Source organism: Pseudochaenichthys georgianus, chromosome 1, assembly GCF_902827115.2.
Source record: "Pseudochaenichthys georgianus chromosome 1, fPseGeo1.2, whole genome shotgun sequence".
In the NCBI taxonomy this organism is placed as follows: domain Eukaryota; kingdom Metazoa; phylum Chordata; class Actinopteri; order Perciformes; family Channichthyidae; genus Pseudochaenichthys; species Pseudochaenichthys georgianus.
The window spans coordinates 23,815,943-23,825,783 of NC_047503.1; the positions used below are offsets into that span (position 1 = coordinate 23,815,943).

At 42.3% G+C, this 9,841-nt stretch overlaps 1 protein-coding gene across 1 annotated transcript; it reads right to left on the reverse strand.

The window, feature by feature from the left end:
• Positions 1-4,235: 4,235 nt before the first annotated feature.
• LOC117452494 (uncharacterized) lies at positions 4,236-8,935 on the reverse strand. The gene is made up of 5 exons (XM_071204019.1): positions 8,401-8,935; positions 7,343-7,911; positions 6,847-7,267; positions 4,659-4,821; positions 4,236-4,544 (listed from the first exon to the last, which is right to left on the reverse strand). Exons 1-5 carry the CDS (start codon positions 8,829-8,831, stop codon positions 4,236-4,238), a joined length of 1,893 nt encoding a protein of 630 aa, XP_071060120.1. The 5' UTR covers positions 8,832-8,935.
• Positions 8,936-9,841: the final 906 nt, after the last annotated feature.

Genomic DNA, 9,841 nt, shown 5'->3' on the forward strand with positions numbered 1-9,841 from the left:
ATCCCACTATGAAAACTTGATATCAGAACAATGTCTTTGACACATCTGATAAAGCTAGTGAAATTGTAATTTACTGTACAGCTACACAAACTTAAACATTGTTCTTTTATCTAACTGTTGCACAGTTATTTCCCTCAAAATAACAATCCTTAAAAACTAATGACAAAATAGATATTATTATGAAAGTATGCTCGTACTGTACATGCACTAGACACAGGATTAATCACCACGACATTCTTACTGTAGGACTTTCAATGATGAGCAATGCCGTGGGGTGGTTGACACACAAGGCTCACCAGCGCTCCAAACAGGCCTCTCGATGTCAGCTTAAACAGATGGTAGAGGGATTGTGTTACATTAATGAAAGGTTCCTGCTTCACTTGAGGTATCTGTCTTCCTGACAGTTCATGTCCCTGTTGAAAACTTATCAAAGTTTCCCCATCATTTTTAAAGAAGTTTCATGTCACCTCCATTGCCAAGAGCCCTCATTTTTAACATCCTCAAGGCCAGTCAAACAAGCGTGGGGTGATTATGACACTTTAACCCCTCAAGGGAGACAGCAGCATGTCATTGACTATAGCCGCTACATTAACACATACTTGCTAACCATTTTCACACCTGCCCACACGTGCAGGGATAAAAACCTCATAAATGTGCAAAATGATGTAAGACTAGGGAGCAGCTTGTATTCTATTCAGTATCCATGTACACCTTTTTGTACTTTCCTGGCAGCTACAGTTTTTAAATGATTGTGTAAATCACTCTTTTATGCAATTTTAAAATACAACCTTGATTTAAATCAAAGTAATGTGTTTGAACTGCACAAAACCCACCAGAGGCAGGAAACCTCATCTGTGCACAGTTGGTTGATGAATACGCGTTAAGAACTATGGTACATTTCCAACTGGGCTCAATCTTGCCAAAAGACACGGTGCTACTCAGTAGCGTTGGCTTCATGTTGTGCAGAACATTTTCTTAGATATGAATAATATGAACCTTTCTGATCATAATACACTCTAAAATTGATTGCAGCCTTATAGCACATACAACAAATAATTCTGTATTTATTTGGATGAATAGTCTATACTGCTACTTATCTGAAATGAAAATTATTAGTCTCAGGTTGGCTGGAAGAAAATCACATTTGTTATTATTGTTCCTGCATTGCTCATTATGCATGTAGCTATTTTCTCTTTTGCTGTATTTTTTTGTCAGAAGTTGCTGATTGAAAGCTGAACATTACAGGGATGCACTTATCTGGTGGTCAGCAGTGTGCTTTCTTGATTCATGCTGTAAACTGACGTGATTGTCTCACATCAGATACAGAGGGTTGCTGTGTATGTACATCAGTGTATTATTAGACTGCTGACAAAATGCACTTGTGAAATCAGCCAAGGCTGTTGTTTTGTTTGATTCTGACGCTGCCAAGAGTGATCTTAACCCTGTAATGCCCAAATATAGAAAGACATTATAATTTATTTTTTTGACCTTTCAGATGTTGTTGTAGGGAGCCTCTGGAGCATAAATGAAACAGTTCTAAAAAAAATTACGTTTTGGTAAGTTTTTAGGGAAATATTAACTTGTAATATTGCAATGTTGGGCAAAGGTGGGAGCAGAATTTCTGTATTTCTACTCACATTGTCTGAATAAATATGTTGAACAACTAAGGGTTCATTTGCAGGATTGATTGATTTGCATGAATAATAATCACACATCAGTCATATTTTTTATGAATAGTCATTTATTAAATATGAATACAATGGTAGTCCCAAAAACAGTTCGTCGGGAAAGCAGAGACGGAGGTCATACTTGGTGCATTGTGTGTTTGGGTACCCTTTACTGCAGTGTCTGCAGCGTCCTCTCTTTGTCTTCACTGGAAAATGTGCCATTAGGTCCTTGCGTACATCCAGTGGAGGTTGTGATCTCTTGGATGGGGCCCCATTTGGTGGACTCCCATCACCTGAGGCTGGTCTCTTCTGAGCATTCAACGGGCTCCTTGATGTCACTGTCGCTGCTGAGCTCCCGTTGCGTGAAGATGGTCGTCCTCTCTTGGGTGTTTTCAGAGGAGTTGTGTTCATCTGATTATAACTAGGGCCGGGACTTTAACGCGTTAATTACGATTAATTAATTACACAAAAATTAACGCGTTAAAAAAATTAACGCATTTTAATCGCACTTTAATCGCACTTATTTTTGCACAGCGGAACGTTTCTCACTGGATGAGTTTCAGGCGTACCGATTATACTGGAGCACCAACTAACGTTCATGACTTCAGCATGGGACTTCAAACAACAAACCACGGTGATCAATAGTCAAACATGAACGAACAAGCTGATGACACCGCTTTGGTCGGCCCCGTGGATGGGACATTTTGTTTTAAAAAACGGACGGATGGAAGCGTCGACAAGAGCACGGTTGTGTGCAAATTATGCAAAAAATAATTTGCATATCACCGCAGCACATCAAGCCTAAAGTATCACCTAAATGCAAAGCATGTAGCAGCTAGCGTGGACGTTAGCCCGACTCCGAGTGCAAGGAACCACACCCTGACCCAACCCACACTCAACCAGGTGACTGGTTTCAGGGCCAGGATAAGTAAGTCCACGTCTGAGAAAATAACCAACTCCCTGGCTCACTGGATTGTCACTGGGCTCGACATTAAGGACTGCCCGATGGCCCGGGCCATCTAGTATTTAGCTCGGGCAATGAAGCCTCACCTGCTGGTTGCCTATCTATCTATTATGCCAGTATCATGCAGCTCGCGGATCTAGTAATGAGTGACCCGACAGTAAAACTAAACATATCTACAGTATAACTAGTTTAGGTAGTTTGAGAGGTAATTAAAATAGCTACGTGTGATATTCTAACCTGAAGTGTGTGTTACTTTTGTTCCGCTCACCGCTGCATGTGGTTATGCAGAGCTGCGTGTCGAGTCTCGACTCGTCAGCAGCAGCTGATCTCTCTCTCCCGTCAGATTAGACTTCACTCGCGTTTATGTCCATATCGATCAGATCCAGCTAGTTCTAGCTAATGATAGGACTACCTGCTTATTAAAAGACAACTACACAATAAGTGTCGCTATGCAACTGGATGAGGCCACAAAGTATAGCGCAGCATTATGCATTTGTTTACATGCCCACCGGAACCCCGAGGCATTACCAACAGATCAATGCACAATCAACCCATACAGGACATCTCTTTCTCCACATGAAGTGTTAGACATTAGAGTTGACTATTCTTGTCTGTCACATACTCTTCTTGTCTGTCACATAAGTGGCGCAACTGAAGCGGTATTGCTCTAAAGGGAAATTATTTTGACCGAAGATATTTAGATTTGCCGGCTAACGGGAACTCTGACGTGTGCTTCGCGGATGCGCTCGGCTCCTCTCGACTGCTGCTCGGGTCTGCTCGGTCAGCTTCCGGATGAGGAGGCATTCGTTCGACCAACTTACAGTAGTTAACATTACAAACATTTTTAACAGGGGCCATAATAGTGTAAATAATGTTTGTTTTGGCAGTTATAACTGAATGTAATGTTTTCTACTTTTTTCCATCTGGGAAGGCATTTGCCTTCATCAGATAGAAAGTGTTTTGACCAACAACTTAAGTATTTCTTAAAGCTATGCAGGGCATGCAAGCGAGCAAACACAAACAAGAACAAACAAACAAGTGAAATGAAGAATACAATTGAAATTGTACAATATAATATTGTGGTGGTTCATCTTATAATTCAGTCTAGAGAATGCACCAGACAGCATCTAAGAAAATGTCTAGGGGGAGGCCCCCCAAACCCTTCGTGCCATTTCGTCCGCATGCATTTTTCAGGGCAATCTCTATTGGGCTCAGGGCCATCTGTAAATTAGCTTAGATGGCCCTGTGCTTAAAAATGCGATTTTTAAAAATGCGATTAAAAATGCGATTAATTTCGATTAATTAATTACAAAGCCGAGTCCCGGCTCTAATTATAACAGAATCAATCAAGATACATGTCAAAAATACATTAGGATACAAGTCCAAAATATTACAGTGAAATATAAAAAAATATTACAAACGGCAAATAGCAGAAATGCATTCTTACCAGGATGAGAGAGGATGCTAGATCTGCCTGAAACTGTCTCCTGGTTCAGGATCTCCTGCTTTGGCATATTTAGAGCTTTGCACTCCTGCTTGTGGAGGAGCCAGGCGTTGATCACAGCAAGGATGATGGTGTGCCAGAATATGTACACGTACCAGCGTCAGGATTTCATGGGGAACTTGTATTTGGCTGTAAACGAGTCCAACAAATCCACACCTGCCATGTACTTGTTGTAAGTACCCACAATGTAAGATCTCTCAACTTCTACGTAGGTTTTGTTGGCTTTGTCCCAGCGTTGAATTCTCTGCACAGGGTCTGGTCCAGCAAAGGATGACACAAGTGTGACCGCTCTGGTGTACCATTTGACAGCACAGATGTTGTGGTTGGCCTCCACTCGGATGTCAATGCATCCTCTCCCTTTTTTCTTCAAGCTCTTCAAGGTTACAGTTGGGTAAGTGCACCTTCCTGGCTATTCCCACATAATAAATCACTACCAATGGGACACAGGTGAAGTAGTTGTCTGCGTAGATCTTGTAGTTATGACCTTCTGGAAGCGTGGAGGCAAGCTTCATCACAACATCACCTGACAATCCAAGTTCAGACTTGGCTCGTATCCCATTGACACTGCCTTGGTACACATCAAAGTCACGTCCTCTGATTCCATCTCAAACTCACTTCCTCCGTTTTGGAAGGCAGCAATCACATCCTGCACACTGAATCCAGGACTTCTCTTTGCTGGTGGCATTCTGAATGGAAAAAGTCATTAATAAATATGTATCAATAACACATATGCTTATTATATTGTAATGGATTACCTGAAGGAATAGATAGGGTGGTGGGACAAGTGTTCATTATGTCTGGCTTAGCCTATTGTCATGCTAAAAGGAATGCATGCACCACCCCCATCCAGGTGTCCGGATGCAACAAGCATCTGAATCCTATTTATATTGTACACTTGAGTCAACCTGGCGTAGCCTCATAATAAAAGCAATACCTACACCAGGGATACTCAAACTTTTTTGTTAAAGGTCCAGTTGTGAATTTTATACAAGGTCAATGGTCCGGATCAATGCCAGTAAAGTGTCCCCCCCCCGGAGCGGAGCAAAGAAACTGAAATTAAGAAACTGAAATTAAGAAGCAGTTTCTGCGCGCTATGCATGGGGTTTCCCGACATGTCGTTGCAGTACATTAAAGGGTGTTTCATGTTGTCGTTGCTGTGGACCTTCTTAATCTTTTTTTATGTTTTTTTATTTTGAAATTGTTATGTTTATTCTGGTTTGTTTTGTGTTTGTATCTTTTATTTATTTATTTATTTTATGTTTTGTGAGCTGAGCTGTGTGATTTTATATTTTATGTATCTCTCTGTACAGCACTTTGGTCTGGAGGTTTTGAAGTGCTATATAAATAAAGTTGGATTGGATTGGATTAATCTACCTTATTTGGGGGCCCCTTCTGGTCCAAGCACTTGCCTGTCGGTAAATGGCGCCCCTGGCCTGTATACACACACACACATTCAATACATACATACAGTATGATGGCTTGAACTAGTGGGAGAAATGGCACTGTTTGTCTGTAGCCAATGCCTTGAACCTCAGCAAAAATGGCATTAGAAGCATTAGAAAGTCAAGGTAAACTTGCGGTTAACTTGCAGTCTGCAATGCCAACTCAGTCTCACGGCATTTCGTGTTATAGTCACGACATTTAATCTATTGATTCGTGTTCACCAACACGATTTCCCCCTTTTTTTCGTGTCATATAGAATGATTTTAAAAGCAATGTATTTCTATTGGTAGTATGTTTCGTGCCTGCAGCACGTCTTTTTGTCCGTTCAGGTCTTGAAAGACCGGAAGCTGTGGGGTTATGGCCCGACAATATATTTTTCCAATATAGCATAATAGGTCCACTTTCATTTACATCAGAATCAGAAAGTCTTTTTTAATAATGGGACTGTTATGTCCCCACTAAGGTCTAGGGGACCTGGAGACAATAACGTACAACCAATAATTATGAGAGAGTCAGAGTAAAGGTTGACAAAAGGTTTATTCCTTGTAACCTATCATATAATACAATTAAACAGAAACACTCTGTTTGTGAGGAGGAGGAGGAGTCAAAGGATTGTGCCAAACAAAAGAAACAAGCATAACAAAACCAGGCCTATCTCTACAACTATCCTTTGAAACCAAACTCAAACAAAAACCCTCACTAACTAACTACAAAGAATTTGACAAAACAATATACAGGGGTGGCAACAATCCGCTTACCTAGTGTGTCTAAACAATAGTTAGCTCGGTGGTGAGAAATGTACAGGGTACCCCAGACTTACCTAACTCCTCCACCTCTCAACACACACACATTAACAAAGTTCAGATTATTCAAATAGCTTTAGTTGCTAAACACAGCCGTGTTCCTTCCTCAGCAACAGGCCCAGAGTGAGAGAGAGAAGACTTCCTGGGTGCCTCCTTTATGGTCGGCCCTGGTTGCTGATAGGCCAGCTGAGGGTGAGAGGATCCAATCAGCCATCAGACTCAGGTGCACAGGCAGATACCGATCAGCTGCTGATTAGAAGACAGGGAGAAGAGAGAAACACAGGAGGGAAAGAAAACCACACATGTACAGCCTGCCTGGCACGTAACACCCCCACACATATAAATCCAAACAGTATGTTTGGCCCTTACAATGAACATTCTATTTACATAGCACGATATAGTGCATCGGCAAGAACATTATCGGACCCCTTTTTATAACCTCTCTTAACTGGGTTAACTCTGTACGCACGCTGTTTGATGGGCGAGGGGTTGGTCAAAACCACATCATGCGCTAGGACAGAAGTTTGTGATGGAGTGTCATTAAAAAGACTTGCAAAGTCAAATATCAGTTTCTGTATATCACTTCCTTGGATATCAGGAAGATGAGACAAGTAATTGGGCAAATCAGCTAATACCTCAGTATTGCTTAGTCTTGCCCCCTGTGGTGTTGCACTGCGCATCACCAACTCATCCTCATCCTCATTTGAGCTCACCTTTGAAACTGAAGCCATAGGAGAGACGGTTGTCTCCACCTGGTGAGCTTTAGAAGACTCACTTTGGTCTTCCCTGGTGCAGTACTTCTTTAGCATGTTGATATGACACACTCTGGTAGGACGTCTGCGGTCAGGTGTTTGAATGACGTAGTTTGTTTCACCGAGCTTCTTATCTACAACATAAGGACCAGCACATTTAGTAGACAGAGCAGAGCCAGGTACAGGCAATATAACCAACACCTTGTCACCTGGCTGAAACAAGCGTGCTACCGCCTTCTGGTCGTAGCGTTTCTTCATGTTCCCCTGGGTAGAGGTCAAAGCTTCCCTAGCCAAGGAGCAAGCACGATTTAGACGATCCTTAAGTTTGGCGACATACTCCGGGATACTGCAAACTGTTTTCGTGGGCATGATCAAATGCTCTTTAAGAACCCTTAAAGGACCTCTGACCTCATGTCCAAACACTAGCTCAGCAGGACTAAAACCTAGAGACTCCTGAACAGCTTCACGGGCAGCAAATAACACTAAAGGAACACCGTCATCCCAATCTTTATGAGACTCATGGCAATGTTTTCTTAACATGCATTTCATAGTCTGGTGAAACCTCTCTAATGCCCCCTGACTTTCAGGATGATATGGGCTGGATGTCACATGCTTGATACCTAAGGTGTCAAGTACCCGGGCAAACACTTTAGACATGAAGTTGGTACCTTGGTCTGTTTGAACTACCTTCGGTAGACCAAACATGGAGAAAAACTTCAGAAGTGCCTTGGTGATGACCGGGGCAGTAATTTTCCGTAGTGGGATGGCTTCTGGGAACCTAGTGGAAGCAAACATGACAGTTAAGAGAAACTGGTTTCCAGTTTTAGTTTTAGGTAAGGGTCCCACACAATCCACAATCACCCTTTCAAATGGCTCTCCCATTACCGGAATAGGAATGAGAGGAGCAGGGTGAATCACCTGATTCTGTTTACCAACAACTTGGCACACATGACATGTTCGACAATAAAGAACTACATCAGACTTAAGTCCTGGCCAAAAGAAGTGTTTTAAAACTCTTTGATATGTTTTTGTTACCCCCATGTGACCTGACCATGGATGATCATGAGCCAAGGACATCACCTGAGAACGATAGGTTGTTGGCACGACAACTTGATAAATTGCTAAGGAGTCTGACTCCTCACAGGCATCACTAATCCAGCAACGCATTAATAGGTGATTTTCCATAATGTAGGCCATCTTCTTTGACTTGGCCTCTTCGTGACTGATAACAGAAGAGAGACATTTAGAAAGTGTTTCATCACTTAACTGGGCTGCCATGAATTCTTCCCGAGTGGCAGGCAGTTGTACAAGCTCTGAGCCGTTACTGGCTGATCCAGCACCAGCAGACCGGTCCTCCTCTGGCAGTCGGTCCGACACTGTCATGTCTTCAAGAAACTGCCCTGTAGCAAGAAAAGAATCAGACAAGTCCTCTCCGTATTTCTTTGACTGTGCCCTTGTAACAACACAAGCAGGAAAGATTTCGGGAGGTACTTCAGCTGATTTCTCTGCGTCTAAACTTAGATCAGGAGAATCAATGACCTCAGGTACTGGCTTAACTTTGCCCCCAGCCAAGTCATTACTGAGGATGAAATCAACACCTTTGATGGGCAAGGCAGGGAGGACAGGTACTTTAAAGAATCCTTTGACAAGAGATGAGTGAATATAAACATTGTGCAAAGGAGCCGCAACTAGTGTCATGCCTACCCCTTGAACAACAGCACTTGATCCACATGATGATCTGGAGGTTAAAGGTAAGATGCCTTCCCTAATAATGGACTGAGAACCTCCTGTGTCCCTAAGTATCTGTACTGGCAGCTGGTCTTTAGGATCCCCTGTTAAAGAAACAAAGCCCTTGGAAATAAAGGGTTTGAAACAGGGATCAGGTACATCATCGTCCTGGGACATTTCTATGTCTGATAGGGAAACTCCTTTAATGAGTCCCATGCCTTTTGGCATTTGAAAGCGTTGCGAAAATTGTTGTTTACGCTTTAAGAAATGACACCCTGAAATAAGGTGTCCTGTTTTATGGCAGTAGTTACACTCACGGGGCCCCCGTGGAGGTGATGGTGGTCCTCTAGACCTTTCAAAAGTTGTTGGGCCAAGATCAGGTCTTCCGGTTAGTGATATTGAAGCACTATCTGGGCGCAAGGGTGAAGAAAACACAGTCTTGTGAGTGAGCATATATTCATCTGCTAAAACAGCTGCCTTAGCCAGTGAAGTAACCTTCTGTTCATTTAAGAATATCACCATCCTTTCAGGCAAAGAATTCTTAAAATCTTCCAAGAGAAGTAACTGACGAAGACTCTCAAAATGATCCTTCACTTCATTAGCCGCACACCATTTATCAAAGAGAATGCCCTTCTCTCGCGCAAACTCAACAAATGTCTGCGTAGCAGACTTTTTATGGTTTCTGAACTTTTGTCTGTAGGCCTCCGGCACAAGCTCATAAGCACGCAATATCGACTCTTTAAGCACTTCGTACTGCAAGCTTTCTTCCAAAGAAAGTGAAGATACCACTTCCTGAGCCTTACCTACTAATTTGCACTGAAGTAGGATTGGCCACATGTCTTTAGGCCAGACCAGTGCGGTAGCAATTCTCTCAAAAGCACAAAAATATGAGTCAACCTCTGACTCTCTAAAAGTTGGCACTAAAGCAATATTTTTACTAACATCAAAACTCTTTGTATGAGAGACTGTATGTGAAGGTC